Source organism: Setaria italica, chromosome II (assembly GCF_000263155.2).
Source record: "Setaria italica strain Yugu1 chromosome II, Setaria_italica_v2.0, whole genome shotgun sequence".
Classification (NCBI taxonomy): domain Eukaryota; kingdom Viridiplantae; phylum Streptophyta; class Magnoliopsida; order Poales; family Poaceae; genus Setaria; species Setaria italica.
Genome location: NC_028451.1, coordinates 42,459,668 through 42,479,944, shown reverse-complemented (window position 1 = coordinate 42,479,944; position 20,277 = coordinate 42,459,668). Strand labels below are relative to the sequence as shown.

Here is a 20,277-nt window from a genome sequence, read left to right as displayed (position 1 = left end):
GAAAGGTAATTGTATTTGTACAAGAAATGGAAGCTATTCAACTTGTATTTTTTGTGGAATCACTCTGCCATTAATGTCGCCAATTCTATGAAAAATAGTACATGATATTGTGTGCTGTACTGTTGTACGATAGTTGAGGTAAAATACCTATTCACACCCTGTCACTGAAGAAACAACCAATGCCAGTCTCAAAATGGAATTATGAAGAAATAAATGTCACAATTTACACCCATGTATCGAATATAAATACACAGAAATAAGTAAAAAAAGAAGCAGCAGAAAGGAATAGTTAAACACAACCCCAGAATACGCAAAACTACACAACGTGCATGCAACTACGCACGTCGCTAGCTTAGGCGACCAAGGCGACGAGAGCAGCAATCGCCAGGCCGGCCACCGCCGCCGCGGGCTGCTGATACCGCGGCGCGCCGCTCGGCGCGCCCACCGCCGAATTCCCGGCGGCCGGCCCCGGCGCGAAGGCGTCGGCCGGGGGCGCGTTGAGCGGGGCCTGCGCGGCGCCGTAGGGCACGGTGGTGATCTTGACGTGCATGGTGCCGTTGAGGCAGTGGCGCGGGATGCCGCAGATGAAGTAGCGGGTCCCCTCCGCGGTGAGCTCGAAGGCGGTGTCGCCGCCGGAGTGGGTGGAGATGGGGCTCCCCGGGTTGCATGCGGCGTAGTCCTCCTCCGTCACCTCCAGCACGTTGTGGTACGGCATGTACTTGAACTCTGCCATATGTTAACGCACGCACGCGTGCAATCTTGTTAGCAAGCTATGGGATGCAATTGTTCATTGATTCTTCACCGAGCTGGTGATCTGTTGGTCGATTGATTGGCATGGATGGAGAATAGAAGTAGCTAGCAGCAGGCACGCACCTAATGTGTCGCCGACCACGAACGTCTTGCCGGCGGTCCACTTGTCGTAGTCGATGTAGGTGTCCCACAGGTCGGAGCCGCCCACCGTGTAGTTCGTCGCCACCGCCGTCGCGGCCAACGCCGTGAACGCCACGGCGGCGAGCAGAGCTCCGGAGCTGGCCTTCTTCATGTCCGCAAGTCGTGGAGCGAATAACGTAACTGCTTCAGGTCGCGATATACCTTTTCGCACTGCGATCGGTGGTCTGAATATGCGATATACTCCGTATTGCCACAGCAAGGTAGGAGTGTATATATAAGAGGAGCTATAGAACATGCGCGCGCAAAGAGTTTTTTCTCTCTCTCGCTTTGTTAAACTGGAAATTGGAAAAGTGTTTGTGGCCGACCATGAAACAGAAACGCACGCATGTGTAGCAGAGCAGGGAGAAGAGACCGACTGGTTCGTAGAGAATCTGGCGGGTGCTTTCAGTTGAATTTTCGAATTAATCTGGAACCGATCGCCATGATTAAATGTACATTGCACCTGAGGCGTAAGCGTAAGCTAGCTTTCGATCGGGTGGCAAGGTCAATGCAAGGCTCAGATATTGTTTATGGTTTGACCTACGAGAACCACAAGTGTGATCTCCGTTTCCCCTCGATTCGGTGCCGGCGGTTTGATTAACCGGGGGAGCATCGTGCACTACGTGAGCACGACTACAGAAGGTCCACTGATCGCATCTGTCCGGTCCGGCAGATGGAGTTCGTGCCTCGCATGATCTTTAACTGCCTTTTTCTCTTTTTTTTTCAGATTAATTTCGGTTCTGTTGCGCGCATAATGCATGGATTTGTGGTATCGTTCGCCCTCGTTCTTCTAGAACCACCGGTACATCTCGAGCTGACTGGCAACTTGCTGCTAAACTCGAGGAGGGCAGTGAGCAGGAGCAGCAGTCGCCACGGCAAGTTGGCATTTCGCAACATGGCAATGGCTGCCGACAGGTTCATCGCCCCGATGCTCCGGGACACGACGATCTCTCCCGTTCACCCGCCGCGGGCCCGCCCGCCCAAGCAGACGGGGGGAAGAGACGAAGACGACGACCAAAAGAACACTGGACTAGCTGCCGTCTTGACCCAGGCCGGCCGGCAACGCCTGCAGGTCGGCCCCGGCGGGCTCCGGAAGCACCACGGCCCCTGCTAATCTCAATCGGAACAGTGCATGCAGGAAGAGTACAAGGCCACTTGCGTGAATGGGCCTCACATCAGTCACGTGATTTTGTCGAGCATGACAAATATGGGCAGAAGTTGGTTTTGGGGGTCCAATAATTAATAGCTACTAGACAAATATGGGGGTGTCCTTCGCTCCGCGGCCAATAACAAAAAGCAACCTCTAGCTAGCTCGTCGATCAGTCGAGCCATCCGTCCATTCCCAGTTTCCCACTGCCATGGCCTCGGCTGCAAGCAGCCGCAGCGTGCAGATCCTCCTCCTCATTTGCACTTGCTTTCTCCTACCCTTATCCCTAGCTGCTCAGGGAGCTGATGATAAGAATTCTGTGGAACTAGTAGACTCGCAATTCTCCTTCAGTTTCGACTTCTCCAATGAATCCAGCTACCAAGTAGGCGACTTAAGCTTCGAGGGCAACGCTTCGAGGCAAAGCAATCGAATCGACCTCACCTGCAACTCGCGCGGGAGCATCGAGCCTTGCGAGGGGCGGATGTCGTACAGCCACCCGGTGGCGTTCTACGACGACACAGGCGCCCTGGCGTGCTTCAGCACAAGCTTCACCTTCTTGATCTTTGCCGACAACGACTCCGCGGGGGACGGCCTAGCGTTCTTCCTCTCCGATTACCCATTCAAAAAGGTGCCGGACTCCATCGGACATCTCGGCCTCATTAGCGAGACCAGTACCTCACCGTCGCAGCACTTCGTTGCCGTCGAGTTCGACACGTACCAAAACTATTGGGATCCTAGCGCCAACCACATAGGCGTCGACATCAATTCCATCCGCTCCTCGAAATATAAAAACTTGAGGACCAATGGCTTGCCAGGCTTGAATGGCACCATGACAGCCAAAGTCCAATTTGACAACACCACCAACATGCTGCTTGCATCCCTTTGGTTTGATGACTATCCCCATATCGACCCCGTTGTAGTCACTTATGTGTTGACAGATCCAAAGTCGTTGCTTCCGGGGCAAGTGGAGGTGGGGTTTTCATCGAGTACCGGCGCAGCGACTGAGCTCCATCAGATACTCGCATGGTCCTTCAACTCCACTCTTGCTGCTCCGCCTCTACATAAAGGTATGTGCACTGCATACACTCCTTGTTCTCGACACAAGCACTAAATACCGTGTTTTCTTTTTGGCCTTTTACATTCCTTGGGAAGGTCATTATACGATATTAAGGCTCTTTAAGTATTTTTTTAGATATATAGGGCAATTGTTCTTCTCATAACTTTTGTTCTCTCAATTGGAAAAGGTTTTTGTATTCTAATTTAATTTTTTTTTCAAGACTGAAAATAAATTAGCGAGAAAAAATCCTCAACCAACATTTCTCAAAATGAAAATGAAAAGTCAGGGCTCTTCCAATCTTGTTCAGATATGTGTTAGTACGTTCCCACATGGATGTGACGTGTGGGCCGGGGTGTGGTATGTGCATCTGACCTTGTATTCCTAGAAATAATATTGGTACACAGGGTATAAAAAATTGTGCCTCCAAAGTTAAAATTGGTAGAAACTGTTAAAAGTCCATAAAACCACTTGTTTTGCATTTTGAGGAAGGGGACAACACTATCACAGCAAAGGATCGATACCATTAGGATATTAAAAACGGTATACATAACACACATCTGGAATAAACATATTACAGACAAGTTTTAGAGCCCACCATCTAAGGTAAACTCCATGTAGAGGACTTCTTGTACCAGACAATTTGCTAGCTCTCCTACGTTTCCTCGGGGTGTCCTTCAGCTCACAGTGCTTGTAACCATCTGCAATATGTTGATTACCAGAGGTGCAGCAGAATTAACAGTAGAGGCCACTGAAGGGAGACTAACCACCTTTTTGGGAGGCCTGGGTGGAAGGTTAGGATTGGGTGATGCCGCCAACCCCTCAAAGGAAGATAATAAACAATTCTTAGCAGTAAGAGATTGATTCCCGTGGCTTTGGTGCATTGCCAGATCTTGCTCAGTTTCCATCTCCATCTCCATCTCCGTGTCAAGAGAGGCATCATTCTAATTGGACAGAAAGAATCCCTCATGGCTGAATCTCCCATATCAGAATTCCCCAGAATAAGAGAAGGAAATAAAAATCCATTGCTATCCGTAATAGCTGCTTCATGCTCTGCCACTTTTTTGCCCAGATTTTATCAGTAGAGAACCCACCTTCCATCCAACATTTTTTGTCCCGACTATCTTTGGACCTAGGACTAAAGGACCTTTAGTCCCAGATCAAAAATCTACCATCGAGGGGGGCTCTTTAGTCCCAGTTGTAATGGCTAGTGGGACGAGGGGGCTTTTTATCCCATTTGAGAACACTAACCGGGACTAAAGGAGTGGGGGGCCTTTAGTCCTGGTTGTGTTTGCAACCGGGATTAAAGGACTATAGTCCTGGTTGTGTTTGCAACTGGGACTAAACGCCTCCCCAGGATCTTTAGTCTCCCTCTCTCTCCCCACCTTATCTCCTCCTCTCCCCTCCCTTATCTTCTCTCATCCTCCCTTATCTCCTTCTCTCCCCTCCCTTATCTCGCACGGGTCCTTTCTTCTTGGCGGAGCGGCGGGGGGGCACGAGCGGTGCGTGCCGGTACGGGTGGCCCATTATTTTTATTTTTTTGGAACGTTTTTAGTCCCGGTTGATATTATCAACCAGGACTAAAGGGGGTCCTTAGTCCCGGGTGAATGACCCGGGACTAAAGAGAGCTCTCTTTTGTCCTGAATAGTTAGTTCTGGTTGATTTTTTAGGATCTATCTCCCTTACCAACCGGGACTAAAGGTGAGTTTTCCACCAGTATTTGGAAAAGTGTAGCTTGCAAAAGTGGTTTGTTGGAATAATTGCCCTTTGTCAGATCATCCTCCTGAAAGCGAACTTGTCTGTTCACCATTATTGGTTCAAAAGCCGAACTCCAAGACCTCTTTGGTGCACTGGAGGAGGGTTTGTCTTGTGTGAGCCTCGGACAGGCATCTATGACTGCATGAATGATAATCTTACACCATTCAGAAAATTGGTTTGCCAGGCTATCAGAGGTCTCAGCCATGTTAGAGAGAAGCATGTTCACAGATGAAGTTTCACTGGATGCTGTGAGGAGGAAGATAATGCACTGCCAAGCTGTCCCTGCATGACCATCTCCACAGTAAGACAAATATCTGGACCTGAGGCAATGTCTGGGGTTTTTCTGTAGATGGACGAGGCGCTGAGGTTGCTCCCTGGGAAGGCGAGGAGTCCGGAACAGAGTCGTGACTACCGGGATTGTTCGTTGTCTATACAGGCACTGGAATTTGGGCCTCCAAGCAAATTTGGGCCGGCAAATAGAAAAGCACTGTCTAGCCCAGTGACCATTATGGAAACAAGCCTTTCATCGGATTGGATTGGAGCAAAGCCTAAACATCTGGAGCAAGTTAACGGGCTGGTGGAGTCTTTCTGTTGGCTAAAATACTACCGGCCCTTACTACGACCTGACTGATGACCTCTCTTTTATTTTGTGTCAACTTGCAGCTGCAGTAGTCCCCGCGACTGAAACTGAACAAACCACCAGCTGCATGCGCCGTGGTCTTTCCAAGTCACAAGCTGTACATGCTTTCGATGTCCGGTGACGACGATGTCGACGGGTCTGGGGGCCCTGGGCTTGTTTAATCGATATCCAGCGACCCTCAGTCAACGCGGGACCGTTTGAGTCCTTTATTTTTTAGCACATGTCATATCGAATGTTTAGATACTAATTAGAAGTATTAAACGTAGACTATTTATAAAATCTATTACACAGATGGAGGTTAAACGACGAGACAAATCTATTAAGCTTAATTAATCCATCATTAGCAAATGTTTACTGTAGCAACACATTGTCAAATTATGGATTAATTAGGCTTAATAGATTCGTCTCGTCGTTTAGCCTCCACTTATGTAATGAGTTTTGTAAATAATCTACGTTTAATACTCCTAATTAATATCTAAATATTCAATGTGACGGGTGCTAAAAATAAGCAAAAGTAATCCAACGCCCCGACGTCTCCTCCGGTCGCCCCGACGTCTCCTCCGGTCAGGTTTAATTTCTGCGAAACCTGCCGCGGCGCAACTTGCATCCATGGTGTTGCAAAGGTTGGAACGCGTCGGCAAGCCGCCACCCAAGTTGCCGTGGGCACCACCCACCCACCTGCCATGTCGCTATGGTATCCGACATACTTCGTACTGCCATTAATTGCCATGCATGCATCCATCCATTAGTGGTTTCTCTGCATCCATAATCCAGCTCACCGTTTCTTCCTCCTGCGCTGCACGCGCTGGCTCATCCCTTCGCGTGCACCATGCACGGCCGCGGCGCCGTTCGCGTCCCAGCCCTGCTAGCAGCGCTCCTCCTCGCGCCGGCCGTCGCGCTTCTCGTCCTCCCCTTCGCCGTCGTCGCGCAGCAGTGGGTGGGCCCGTGGTCGGCGTGCGACGCCACCAGCGGCAACTACTCGGCCGGCAGCGCCTACGCGAACAGCACCCTGCAGCTCATCCTCGGCCTCCAGATCAACGCACGCAACTCGCCCGCCCTCTTCGCGACCGGCTCCACCACCGCCAACGCCGCCGCCGCCGTGTACGGCCTCATGCTCTGCCGCGGCGACCTCAGCGCGTCCGACTGCTTCGACTGCGGCACCCGCGCCTGGCAGGACGTGCAGCGGACCTGCAACCGCACCCGCGACGCCGCGCTCGTCTACAACCAGTGCTATGTCCGCGTCGCCGGCACCGATTTCCTCGCCTCCGCCGACAACACCGGCCAGAAGTTACTCATCAGCGGCAACAACATCAGCCGCGGCGTCGACGTCTCCGCCTACGACGCCGCGGTCACGCGCCTCCTCAACGCGACGGCGCGGTACGCGGCGGGGCAGTCGCCGAAGCTCTTCGCGACGGGGCAGCTGGTGGGGCTGGACCCGAAGGTCCCCAACATCTGGTCCATGGCGCAGTGCGCGTCAGACCTGTCGCCGGAGCTGTGCCGGAGGTGCCTGGACGACCTGGTGGCACGCTGGTGGAAGGTGTTCCCGCTCAACGGGGATGGCGCCAGGATCGCCGGGTCGCGGTGCAACCTGAGGTCCGAGCTGGGGAACGTGTTCTACACTGGCAGCCCGATGGTGAAGCTGCAGATGAACGGCAAGGCGGCCGCTCCAGCGCCGTCAACGGATGTTGTGCCGGCCACTGCTGGAGGTCACTACCAAATCCTTACTTTCAGATCCCGTTTGAAGCACCAGCTAAATTTTATCACAGAACCCACCAGCTAAATTTTAGCTCGCTATGGATTCAAATAGGATCCAGCAAACATAGCTAAACTGGCAAAAGATCAAATTGTCCCTCCCCTTTCTCAGAAAAAGTTTTAAAGTGGGAGGGAAGGATAGAATAGGAAAAAAATCTCTTCAACTAGCTAGTGGATCTAAATACCCATAACTAAACTTTATTAGTTGGGTGGATCCAAACGTGATCTTATATATCTACTTGGTTAATTTGTTTATAAAAAAGTAGATTTATACACATAAAAAAAGAGAGGAGAAAGTGCCTGTACGGGAGTGAGTGCTTTATTCCTCTTGGTTTTTCGTAAAAAAGAAGAAACAAACTCACAAAAGAAAAACAAAATAGTAACAAATCTCACTTTATAGAGAGATAAATCTACCTCAAGCACACGTAAGTTGTTACCAGCCAGTTCAAACAAAAAGTTTAGACTAATAGGGAAAGATGAACAATTCATTTGTATTTCGACAAATCCTGCTGTCCGGCGAATGTTTTCAACACCGCTTGTAATTAAAAAATCCCTTAAATTGGGCAAATTGCACTACTGTGTGCCTACTACTGTACTACACACCACTGCTTCATCTGGGAATTTCTGAGGTAAACAATTATTCACTGAGCAACATCATCACAATCATGAACGCCCCCCCCCCCCCCCAACCCCCCAAAAAAAAAAATTGACACATGTAGTGCCGGAGGAATAACTTGAACTGTTTTTTTTTTTGACAAAATCGCAGGTAAAAACAATTCAGCTGGCAAACTTCTTGGAATTATATTGCCAATAGTGTTTGTCGCTGTAGTAGCTGCGATAACCCTTTATATCTGGAATGTGCGTAAGAAGAGAAGGACCCTAGGAACAAAGCTTCCCCACCGAAGTAAGTCCTCTGTATAGTCTGGCATGAAGCTATATACTTTTCATTCTTTAGCATTACCATTTCCTTTGGGGTAAATTTGGCACTATCAGTAATTGAATCGATGGAAAATTACCAGCACATACAGTTGAGGACTTAGAGAGCATCAAGTCAACATTGTTATCTCTGTCATCACTGCAAGTAGCAACAAATTACTTTGATGAAAGCAGCAAACTTGGCGAAGGGGGATTTGGTGCAGTTTATAAGGTAATGATGACAGTGTGACACCCTTTTCAATAAATAATAGCTCCTTTGCAAAATTGCAGCAATTTTTTATGTAAAAAAATCGACGTTATTGTTGTACAATGTACATCAGACAGTTGATCTAAACCAACAAGGATGATCAAAATATGACGTAAAACATAAATAGCGACAGCATGGATTTAGTACTCAAGTTCGTTTTTTAAAGGCAGTACTCAATTATTGTGAATTAGAATATGTGAAGCTTTTAAAACTTTTCAGGGCTGTATATTCCATTAATTGAATTAACATCATGGAAGAGATAATAACTTTATGCAGGGAGATCTTTCTGGACAAGAAGTAGCCGTGAAGAGGCTGTCAAAGGGTTCAAATCAGGGGCTAGAAGAACTAAGAAATGAGCTAGTTTTGGTGGCCAAACTTCATCACAAGAATCTCGTCCGATTGGAGGGTTTCTGCTTAGAAGAGGGAGAGAGATTGCTCGTCTACGAGTACATGGCAAACAAAAGCCTTGACACCATTCTTTTTGGTACTAGAAATCTTCCAAGAATCTACATACTAACATCTCTGAATTTTCATTAACCTTGAAATTCTGATTCGTCTGTTAGACCCTGAAGAAAAAAGACGGCTCGATTGGAGGAAACGATTCAACATAATAGAAGGAATTGCTCGAGGACTACAGTATCTTCATGAAGACTCTCAGAAGAAAATTGTCCACCGTGACATGAAAGCAAGCAATGTTTTGCTGGATGCGGACATGAACCCTAAGATTGGTGACTTCGGCCTAGCCAGGCTCTTCGAGCAAGACCAGACACGAGATGTGACGAACCGCATCGTCGGGACATTGTAATCAATTATTGTCAATCTGTTAATCATTCAGTTTAGTCTTCCATTCAGACACATAATGGCCTCTAACTGAACATGGTGCTGATTCTTCTCATTGCAGTGGCTACATGTCTCCTGAGTACGTGATGCGTGGACAGTACTCCACGAAATCGGATGTGTTCAGTTTCGGTATCCTTGTTATAGAGATCATAACGGGGCAGAGAAACACCGGACATTACTTCCATGAGCAAAACGAAGACATTATAAGCATCGTGAGTACTCGGCAATAAACACTCTCTCTTGCATGTAACAGTAACTGCATATTGCTAGATTGTATTGTTGTTTAATTTATTCTGAACAACCCATGAAACCGATGCTAGGTATGGAGGCATTGGTCTGAGGGAACAATTGCAGAGATGATAGATGATTCCCTAGGGAGGAACTACTCAGAGACTGAGGTGCTAAAATGCGTCAATATTGGTCTGTTGTGCCTTCAGCAGAATCCCGTGGACCGGCCTACGATGTCGGATGTCATGGTGATGCTCAACGGTGATGCTACCAGTTCACTGCCTCCTGCTGCGAGACCAACATTTTTCTTGGATCCAAGCTCAGGTACCTCAGGTTACTCTTATGCTTCCGGTACCGTTTCATATCCTTCCGCCAGCTAAGGCTTAAGACACGGCCTTTGTGGAGAGAGACATATTGTTGCCTGTTTGTTTCTTGTTGTATAGTAGTTCAGACTTCAGAGAAACTGGTGCAGTTCGTTCACCGCGAAGTGTAGTTTGTGCTTCTTTTTACCGAGTTCTCAAAAAGAAAGTTTCTTGTTACTGGTGCTGCTTCAAGCTTTTAGAAAAGTATACGAAAAATCCTTGTTTTGGGTCATTGCTGTACAGTGTAATAAGATGACGTATTGTTGGGCGGCCCACGATGCCATGAGGCTCCAGATCTCCTAGTTTATATCTGCATTCTGCCATTGGCGGTCTCCATAGTACACCAGATATGGGGCAGCTTGGGTTGTGGTGCCACCCCGGCAAGTTGGCAACAAGGCAATGGCTGTTGACAGGTTCATCACCCCGATGCTGCGGGACACGACTATCGCTCCCGTTCACCCGCCGCGGGCCCCGCCCGCCCAAGCAGACGGGGCAAGAGACGAAGCCGACGCCCAAAAGGAGCCCGTCTTGAACGAGGCCGCGCGTCGCCGCCTCGCCGGGGTTCGCAGGCGTCGCGTCGCCGGAATGCATGTGCGCCCGGATGCCCACAGGATTCAAGTTCAAGGCAACGATTTCCGACGACGACGGTGCTGCACGGATCGATCGGAGCAACCGCGCGTGGGCAGCTGAGGTGTGGGTGTGGACCTACGACCTTGAACATTTTGAACGTGCGTTCATACAGCAGCAGCACTTGGAAGTAGTTGCTGCGTGTAAATTACTACCAGCCCTTGCTAGTAGCTAGCGACCTGGCCACTCGCAGCCTCCGCGGCTGAACAAAGTAAACCACCAGCGGCATGCGCCGCGGTCTTTCAAAGTCAAAAGCTGTATCTCGCCGCGGCATGTCCGGTGACGATGTCGACGGCTCTGGGCTTGTTTAATCCATCCAGCGACCACGTGCACCCGCTCCGGTCACGTTTCTGCGAAACCTGCCGCGGCGCAACTTGCATTATCCTCCTTTCCGTCGTCGTCCTCTTTTGGAATTCGCGTGTTCCCTGTCGTCCAAAGGAAACGCATCGATTGGCCATGTCGCGAGCCACTTGCCATGGCCACCCACCCACCTGCTATGCAATGATACAATCGTACCACCATGCAATATCCTGTTGAGCTCCTCTGATCCGTCAAGTTTCCATCTGCTGCATGCAACAACTAGCTTGCTGCAATAATCTCACAAATTCTTCCGCCCGCGCCGCGCCATGCCGCGCGTTCCTGTAGTCGACCTAGCGGCGCTCGCGCTGGTGATGGTCATCCCCTACGCCGCAGCGCAGCCGTGGGCGGTCTGCGACGGCCAGAGCGGCAACTACTCGGCGGGCAGCACCTACGCCGACAACCTCCTCCGCCTCGTCTCCGTGCTCCGCGCCAACGCCTCCAACTCGCCCGCCCTCTTCGCGTCGGGCTCCGCCGGCGCCGGCGCGGACGCCGTCTACGGCCTCGTGCTCTGCCGCGGCGACGTCAGCGCGTCCGACTGCTTCGACTGCGGCACCCGCACCGGCGAGGACGTGCAGCGTGTCTGCAACCGCACCCGGGACGCCGCCCTCGTCTACAACCAGTGCTACGTCCGCGTCGCCGTCACGGACTTCCTCTCCTCGCCAAACAACACCGGCATGGTGCCGCTCATCAGCGGCACGAGCATCCCCGCCGGCGTCAACGTCTCGGCCTACGACGGCGCCGTCACGCGGCTGCTCAACGCCACCGCGGCGCACGCGGTGGACAGGTCGTCGCCGAGGCTGTACTTCGCCACGGGGCAGCTGGTGGGGCTCGACCCGCGGGTCCCCAACATCTGGTCCATGGCGCAGTGCGCCGGGGACCTGTCGCCGGCGCAGTGCCGGGGATGCCTCCACGATCTGGTGACGCTGTGGTGGAACGGGAGTGGGTTCAAGCCCAACGGGGAGGGAGCGAGGCTCGCTGGCTCGCGGTGCAACCTGAGGTCCGAGCTCGGGGACAAGTTCTACACCGGCGCTCCGATGGTGAAGCTGCAGATGAACGGCGAAGCGGCCGTTCCAGCGCCGGCGCCTTCGGTGACTGTACCGGGCACCACGGGAGGTGAGTGCGTTATTCCTCTTGGCTTTCCTAAAAAAGAAGAGAAGAAAAGAAACACGAGTAACAAATCTACCTCACTTCCAAAAAAAGAAGAAGAGACAAATCTACCTCAGGCCCATTTTAAGTAGTAAATTAGCCAGGCCCACATGAGAAATGAGCAACCAGAGCGGCCGGCTTGTCTCCATTTGTGTATAGTATCATAGTACGCGTGACCCACTGCACACCACCACTGCATCATCTGGGAGTTTCTGAGATAAACAATAACTTCATGTTGTTCATTGAGCAACATCGTTACAATCATGAGCTAATATAGCAAAAAAACAAAAAAAGCAAGCAAACAAACATATGCAGTACTGGACAAACTTGAACTGATTTTTTTGGGGGCAAAATCACAGGTAAAAACAATTCAGCTGGCAAACTTCTTGGAATTATATTGCCAATAGTGCTTATCTCTGTAGTAGCTGCCATAACCTTGTATATCTGCAATATGCGTAAGAAGAGAAGATCCCCAGGAACAAAGCTTCCCCGCCGAAGTAAGTCCTCTACTCCTCTGCACAGTTTGGCATGAAGCTAGAAACTTTTCGTTCTTTAGCATTATCATTTCATTAGGGGTAATTTTGCACTATCACTAATTGAATCAATTTACCAGCACATACAGTTGAGGACTTCGAAAGCATCAAGTCAACATTGTTGTCTCTGTCGTCACTGCAAGTAGCAACAAATAACTTTGATGAAAGCAATAAACTCGGTGAAGGGGGATTTGGTTCAGTTTATAAGGTATGATGGCACCCTTTTCAATAAAAAATAGCTCCTTTGCAAATTTTCACCAAGCTTTTATGTAAATCAAATTCACATTGTTGCTGTACAATGTAAACCAGTTAGTTGAACCAACTAGGATGATCAAAATATTAAGTACACATGTATAGAAAACATTAGTTTTGTACTCAAGATCGTTGTTAAAAAACTTGAATATTTGAAAACTTCCCAGTGCTGTATATTCTATTCATTGAATTAACATCATGGAAAATAATAAATTTATATAGGGATATCTTTCTGGACAAGAAGTAGCCGTGAAGAGGCTGTCAAAGGGTTCAAATCAGGGGCTAGAAGAACTAAGAAATGAGCTAGTTTTGGTGGCCAAACTTCATCACAAGAATCTCGTCCGATTGGAGGGTTTCTGCTTAGAAGAGGGAGAGAGATTGCTCGTCTACGAGTACATGGCAAACAAAAGCCTTGACACCATTCTTTTTGGTACTAGAAATCTTCCAAGAATCTACATACTAACATCTCTGAATTTCCATTAACCTTGAAATTCTGATTCGTCTGTTAGACCCTGAAGAAAAAAGACGGCTCGATTGGAGGAAACGATTCAACATAATAGAAGGAATTGCTCGAGGACTACAGTATCTTCATGAAGACTCTCAGCAGAAAATTGTCCACCGTGACATGAAAGCAAGCAATGTTTTGCTGGATGCGGACATGAACCCTAAGATTGGTGACTTCGGCCTAGCCAGGCTCTTCGGGCAAGACCAGACACGAGATGTGACGAACCGCATCATTGGGACATTGTAATCTTTATTGTAATTCAGTAGTTAATCGCTCAGTTCCCCATGCATATACATAATGCCGAAGTGGCTAATTCTTTTTGCTGCAGTGGCTACATGTCTCCTGAGTACGTGCTGGGCGGACAATACTCCACGAAATTAGACGTGTTCAGTTTCGGCGTTCTTGTTATAGAGATCGTAACGGGGCTGAGACGAAACACCGGGCATTACTTGGATGAGCAATATGAAGATATTATAAGCATCGTGAGTACTTGGCAATAAACACACTATCTTCCATGTACTAGTACCTGCTTATTGCTAGATTATATTGTTGCTGATTCTGAACCCATGAAACCGATGCTAGGTCTGGAGGCATTGGTCTGAAGGAACAATTGCAGAGATGATAGATGATTCCCTAGGGAGGAACTACTCAGAGACTGAATTGCTAAAATGCGTCAACATTGGTCTGTTGTGCCTTCAGCAGAATCCCATGGACCGGCCTACGATGTCGGATGTCATGGTGATGCTCAACGGTGATGCTACCAGTTCACTGCCTCCTGCTGCGAGACCAGCATTTTCCTTGGATCCAAGCTCAGGTTACTCTAACGCTTCCTGTACTGTTTCATATCCTTCCGCCAGGTAGCGCAGGCGAAGGCCTAAGGCACGCCCATTTGTGGACGGAGACATATTGATTCCTGTTTGTTTCTTGTTGTATAGTAGTTCAGAGAAACTGGTGCAATTAGTTCACCGCGAAGTGTAATTTGTGCTTCTTTAGCTGAATTCTCACAAAGAAAGTTTCTTGTTACTGTCGCTGCTTCAAGCTTTAAGAAAAGTATGAAAATCTTTGTTTTGAGTAATTGCTGTACAATGTAATAAGATGAAGGATTCAAAGGCAGTTTGTATAAAATCTAGGATACCGAAAAATATGCAGTAAATGATGGGAACACGGTGATGCATCGCGTGTCGGCGTGTGGAAAGGATGGGAACAAGGCAGGTTCACAGGGGACATGAACGACCAGTGAAACCCTCCATGCATATGGAGCACCGGCCCGCATCAGAGCCCCCGCTCGACGACGGTCTGCATGGCGGTCTCGGCGCAGGCTCGCACCACCGCCTTGGGCTCGCTGAACACGAAGCCGATCTCCATCGTCATCACCACAGAAAAGTGGTAGTGGCCGCCGGCGAGGCCGTTGTCGTCGTCCAGCCGCGCCCACTTGACCATGGCGTCCGGGATCCCCTCGAAGGCGAAGTGGGAGATCCAGTTGTCCGTCGAGCTGTTGACGCCGTGCAGGAGCGGCATGGACGCCAACATGCCGTGGACGGCGCGCCGCGGGTCCTCGTAGCGGAGGAAGACGGAGGGGTCGTGCACGAAGAACACCCGCTCGTCCGTTGAGGGTTCCTCGTCGCTGTGATCCTCCACGGCGGCCTGCCTGCCGCCGCCGAGCCTGCGCGACGAGTATGTCCGCGACAGGGCGCAGCGGGTGCGCACCGACGACGGGCCCCGGCACGGCGGCGGCTCGCGGCGTTGCAGGAACTCGCAATTGGGGACCACGATTCTGGTCGCCACCACCATACAAGGCAAGGGCCGCGACTTGGTGGAGAAGGGCGCACGGGTGGGACGGAGGGGCCGCGGCTTATAACTTTCGGCCGTCAATCCGAAGGGCCGGACTGCCGGAGATCAAGTAGCGTAGTACTACAGCTCAAGGGCTCAGATCAGTTGCGTTCGGATTCAGATTTGCGAGGGAAACATGAAACTTGCCACAGTTGCCACCGATCGGCGAGCTAGTTAATTGGAAACGAGCTCTGTTTTTAGAACTCTCTCTTACTTAATGGAAAGGCAGAGCTCCTGCCATTTGCTTCAAATAAAAAAAAACTAATGGAAAGACATAGCTCCTGCCATCTGCTTCAAATAAAAAAAACCTAATAAACTAGTTTTGGTGGTCAAACTTCATCACAAGAATCTATTAAGGTGGAGTGTTTTTCTAAGAAGAGGGTCTAAATTATGAATTATTACATAATTTTTTTTAATACTTATGTCTCTTCAAACAAATGGCATGTGTAGATGGACCGGTCGACCCCAAACACGTTTTCAACTCCGATAACCTTAGGTGACAGTAGCGTGGCCCCATTGAACCATAGTTTGTGATTTTGGTAATTAGGTGTCAACATAGTCATTGGGACTAATGGCTTGTCAAGTATGTGCCTTGTAGGTTTTCTAGGTCCCAAGTATGCAAATCAAATCATGGCAAGATCCAAATCATGGTATTCAAGTATCCAAGCTATGGTATTCTTGATATCCAAAATCATGGTATTCAAGCATCCAAGCTATGATATTCAAGTGACCAAATCATATTATCTAGGATTATTCTATGGTATTCAAGCATCCAAATGACAGAGAAAATTTAGTACCATTGGTTGATCCGACAGCCCATCGGAGCAAGCATCGGACTAATTCGTACAATGGGAAACCAGTAAAAAACTGCAAGTGCACCGGATGATCTGACGGGGGTCTTTTTCACAAGCGTCAGAGTAATTTGTAGAGGAGGCCGACAAAACTCTATACCACCGGATGTTCCGATGGCTAGAAGATGGAGGCGTCGGGCGAAGCATATTTACTTTGTGAAGTTCCAGAGAGATTTTGGCCAAAAAACCATTAGCACCGGATGATCCGATGGGGGCATCGGATGAAGCATTGGATTAATTCTTGAAGAAGTTGGGCGCAAGGGAGCCAATGGCTAGTTGCACCGGATGTTCTATGCTACTCAGAAATAGACCATCAGAACATCCGATGGTATACTTTAACTAGCCGTTGGAGCAACGGCTCCTTGAGTCCTTGGGCTATTTATACCCCTTCCACTCACCCATTTGATGTAGCTGGAGTGTGCAGGAATCCATTGGAGATCAAGACTCATCAAGAACACATTCAAGCCACCAAAAGTGCCTAAGTGATTTATCAAAGGCTTAGCATAAGCTTAGAAGAGTGATTAGTGTTAGGACAGGCCTAGAGAAAGAGAGAGTGCAAGGTGTGCCTACCTTGTGATTCGTTCAAGGACTGAACCACAGTTGTATAAGATGCATCGGTACCTTGGAGGCTCGCCGGGAAGTCTTCGACCCTACGGCTTGGTGTGGAGCGGTGTTGACGACCGTGTGCGGAGACGTGGAGACCCCCTTCCTTCATGGAGAAGCTCCTTAGTGGAGATGGCATCAAGGTGACCGGGGAATTTGGTGTGAGCCTTAGTGGCCAAGCCTTTGTGGCAAGTCAAGGGGTGCCTTGGAAGAGACTAGGAGATCGGGAAGCAATACTCTTGTGTGAGTGCTTCAACAACGTGGACTTGTGGTGGCATAGTGCCTACCGATACCACGGGATAAATCCTCATGTCAGGAGTTTGTTTCCCTTCATCCCCTTCTCTTACGTTTCCGCATTTCATACTTGCAACTTATGTGCCTTTGCTTTCTTAGTGTAGTATCTTGCTAGAATTGGTTGTAGGTTGCAAAACTTGTTTTGGGATGAGGGTTCCACACTAGATCAACCATAGAATGCATGTTTTTGATAGAATGATCTAGTTTATGTTCATGCAATGTAGTGGAAGCTATAGGTTAAGATTTTAGTTTGCCTAATTATCACACCTTAAAATTTTTGAATTTCAGGATGTGATCAAAAAGAATAAATAAACAATCATTTTCTCATAATTTTAAAATTTTCCCAATATTTATTTTTCTTCGCAGGAAATTTAGTATAGGAAAAATAATTGTTTGTTTTTCTAAATTAAATAAGGGTGTTCTGTTGCATTCATAACGATGCATCTTGGTGTTTCATGAGTACAAAAGTTTCAAAAATGCATTTAGACGATGTCCAGACCTTTCTGAGAATTTTCCAGCTTTTTCTAAAATTTATTCTCCTTTTCCTAGAGCTAAATCTATTTATAGAAGTGTGACGATCGACCCCGAAATCTTCCGAGATAATCTTAATCCGAGCCCTGATCACCTGTCTTAGTTTTCCAAGCCTAAGTGATCAACCTCCAGTTCCGACCCCGCCGACCCCAACTCACCCGCCGGATCTTTCCGAGTCATCCCCCAACACCTCCCTTCAATCTGACCGGTGGGCCCACGAGATCTTTTCTCCTAGATCCCCCGCGACAGGCGCACTCGAGTTGCATGCTCGCTATAGAGTTCCCCCGCCGCGTGGCTCAACTCCTCCGACGTCCGCCGCTCCGCCTCGTCTTCGGCCCGCGACCAAATGGATTCTCGCGCCCTCCTCCCCAATCGCAGCGGAAGCCCCTCTGCAACCTTTCTGCAGCACCTCGCCACCCGCGCCCATCATCACATCGCCAGATCCCAGCCGCAGAGCCCGATGTCGCCTGTCTTTTCCGTCACTTCGACACAGTCGCGCCGCCTGGTCTTCGCTAGCCGACGATTCCTCCTCCGCCAACCCTGACCACGGCAGCGACAGCTCCTTTCCCCGCCCTGTCAGAAGCCGCCCGACAATCTGTTGCTCCGCGCTCGCCCGCGCGCCCGCGGCCGCCTGTCTTCTCACCTGTGCGCCCTCGATTCTAGCGCCGTTATCCCGGTCACTTCCATCAACTCTACCGCACGACGACGCCCGCCTCCGCCAAATCTCAACCACCGGCATACCCGCTCCTGCGCCGCCCTGACGCCAGAGCCCAATGACCACTGGCGTCATCCCCGAAGTCCTGCTCCACCGTCCTCGTCGCTCAATCACTGCCCAGGCAGAGCACTCCATTGCTTATTCCCCGGCCTTCGCGCCGCTCCCCTTCTCACTCCCGCGCCGCTCCCCTTCTCACTCCCGCGTCGCTATAAAAGGGAATGCGCGAGCCCCGCCGGAGTTCCCTTCGCCATCGCTGCCTTTCCGCCATTTCTCTTGCTCCCTGTTCGAGCTCCCAACGCCACCCCACTAAGTTCCTGAGGAACTCTCCGCTCCACTCCGTTTTCCCCAAGCTATCCAGCCGCTTGCTCCTCCGTGCTGCGTAAGAGCTTACTTGTGATCCACAAGAAGCACCGCCGCCGCCGGAGCACTGCCGGACCTAGCCGCTGTTCAAAGCCTTAGTCCCTCCATCCAAGTCTGCTTCTTCCCAACCCCAAGCTTTTCTTGTAAGTAGAAGGTAAGCTGCCGACCCCTTGTCCGCCTCGTCCGACCCTTCTGACGTCCGACTTTGTCCGTCTCGTCCGACCCCTTTTGTTCTGCCGACCCTTGTCCGCTTCGCCCGACCCCTCTTATCCGCCCGACCCCGGTTCCGTCTCGCCCGACCCTGTCTCTTCCGCTGACCCTTTCTCCGCCTCGCCCGAGGACTCGGCTGTATCTTTTTCTTCAAACCGAGGGTGTATGTGTAAAACTTGGGGACCCTTCAGCGTTGAGTCTGAGGACCCCTAGCACAGCTATTCCTCTAGGTTAAGGGTCAGATCATAAGTTCCTTTCCTCCGACCCTTACCTCTTGATCTCCACCAACTTCCTTGAACCTTCCCACCCTCCTGTATCTTGTCGCAAGTTTCTGAGCTCAGACCTGCAAGTGTTGTTGTTGAATTAACCGTCTAAAATGCTAACTCTTGCATTGCATTCGTGTAGAGCTGCGTCTTCCCGACGGCTGCTACGAGCTGCACCCGACGCTAGAAGATGACGGTGTAGCTGAGCTCCTGCCCTCTGAAGCCGAAGCTGCCCCAGAAGTCGAGCAGTTCCCTTCCTCCTTGCTCGAAGGCAAGCCCCGGATGCATGAGTCCCCTATGTTTACCAAACTTGCGCATGCCTTCTTTAACATGCTTGTGCATTTACGTATAGGAGTTGTTTGGAACCCTAGATGCATGACTTAGCTCCCATGATCTGAACACTAGCTGTTGGACCGAGTAGATGCTTTGCTTAAATAGGAAACGGTAAAAGCCGAGTGACATCCTGTCACTCGCGAGTTGTAGGAGTTGGATGTCTACCCTTCTGTTACAACTGTAAGGACGACGGACGGGGCAGGGTTTGAGGTAACTCTTTGGTGGTCGGCTGATCGGCCCGTCTGTTTATGAAACTTGCTAAGGCCCGACAGTGGTGGTGTTCGTGATCAAGTGTTTGAAGGTACTAATCTCATACCTAGTATGGGATGGGGAAACCTAGTACCTGATTAAACTAGGGCGTGGCTTATACCCCTGCTGTCCCTGGAACGAGGTTCCCATGGTGCATCATGTGGGTGCAAGTGCGGTCACAGTACGGTAGAGGCCGGGACTGTGGAGCATTGCATGCCAAGGGAAGTTTGGACCTGACACGTGCCTGGGAATTGATGGGGACGGCCGACATAGGAAGCGGCCCTTGTGGCGCGCGGATGTCGTGAGATTAGGTTCGCCATGCATGGTTAAGAAACTCGAATCGATTCGTCTGCCTCTCACAGTTTGAGACTGCTTGATCGCTATGTCATCCTGAGTAAATGAGGAATCTGATGATGACATGGTTTTGTTGATGATATTTATACCTTTGGTTGGTTCTATGATTGCTTAGAATAGGTTGCAAAACTTAGACCGGATAACGAACTTAGAACCTGAGCTAAAACTTGAAAATAGGGTTTTATTTAGTGCTTTTGGCAAACAAAACCCTCAGCCATAAAGCCTTGCATGTCTAGTTCTGTGGAGTGGTTACTCCCTGTCGGTTAAGTCTTGTTGAGCTTAGTAGCTCAGCCTTGTTGTGGCTCCTGTTTTTCAGGTGAAGTTGCTGTTCCCGATCCTTCTGCCGCTGGCACTTGGCCGCCCCAGC

The 20,277-nt window shown here is 49.8% G+C and overlaps 2 protein-coding genes across 2 annotated transcripts; one reads left to right on the top strand and one right to left on the bottom strand.

Annotated features, from left to right (window-relative positions):
* Positions 1–165: 165 nt before the first annotated feature.
* LOC101765362 (stellacyanin-like) lies at positions 166–1,120 on the bottom strand. Its single transcript, XM_022824506.1, has 2 exons — positions 874–1,120; positions 166–726 (listed from the first exon to the last, which is right to left on the bottom strand). The coding sequence occupies exons 1-2, from the start codon at positions 1,040–1,042 to the stop codon at positions 353–355; spliced, it is 543 nt and encodes a 180-aa protein (XP_022680241.1). The 5' UTR covers positions 1,043–1,120; the 3' UTR covers positions 166–352.
* Positions 1,121–2,217: 1,097 nt separating this feature from the next.
* On the top strand, positions 2,218–14,341 carry LOC101752515. The gene is made up of 15 exons (XM_022824354.1): positions 2,218–3,144; positions 6,390–7,235; positions 8,048–8,185; positions 8,301–8,428; positions 8,741–8,948; positions 9,028–9,265; positions 9,366–9,516; positions 9,625–9,907; positions 11,116–11,994; positions 12,387–12,524; positions 12,641–12,768; positions 13,035–13,242; positions 13,322–13,559; positions 13,646–13,799; positions 13,900–14,341. Exons 1-15 carry the CDS (start codon positions 2,289–2,291, stop codon positions 14,176–14,178), a joined length of 4,872 nt encoding a protein of 1,623 aa, XP_022680089.1. The 5' UTR covers positions 2,218–2,288; the 3' UTR covers positions 14,179–14,341.
* Positions 14,342–20,277: the final 5,936 nt, after the last annotated feature.

What these genes read in the sequence shown, in the direction of transcription:
- LOC101765362 (XM_022824506.1), bottom strand. Translation starts at nt 1,042, where the DNA reads ATGAAGAAGGCCAGCTCCGGAGCTCTGCTCGCCGCCGTGGCGTTCACG. An exon ending in CGTGGTCGGCGACACATTAG is followed by an intron (nt 727 to 873) that starts GTGCGTGCCTGC and finishes AACATATGGCAG; the next exon opens with AGTTCAAGTACATGCCGTAC.
- LOC101752515 (XM_022824354.1), top strand. Translation starts at nt 2,289, where the DNA reads ATGGCCTCGGCTGCAAGCAGCCGCAGCGTGCAGATCCTCCTCCTCATT. An exon ending in CGTTTCATATCCTTCCGCCA is followed by an intron (nt 9,908 to 11,115) that starts GCTAAGGCTTAA and finishes GCTTGCTGCAAT; the next exon opens with AATCTCACAAATTCTTCCGC. An exon ending in ATGAAGATATTATAAGCATC is followed by an intron (nt 13,800 to 13,899) that starts GTGAGTACTTGG and finishes AACCGATGCTAG; the next exon opens with GTCTGGAGGCATTGGTCTGA.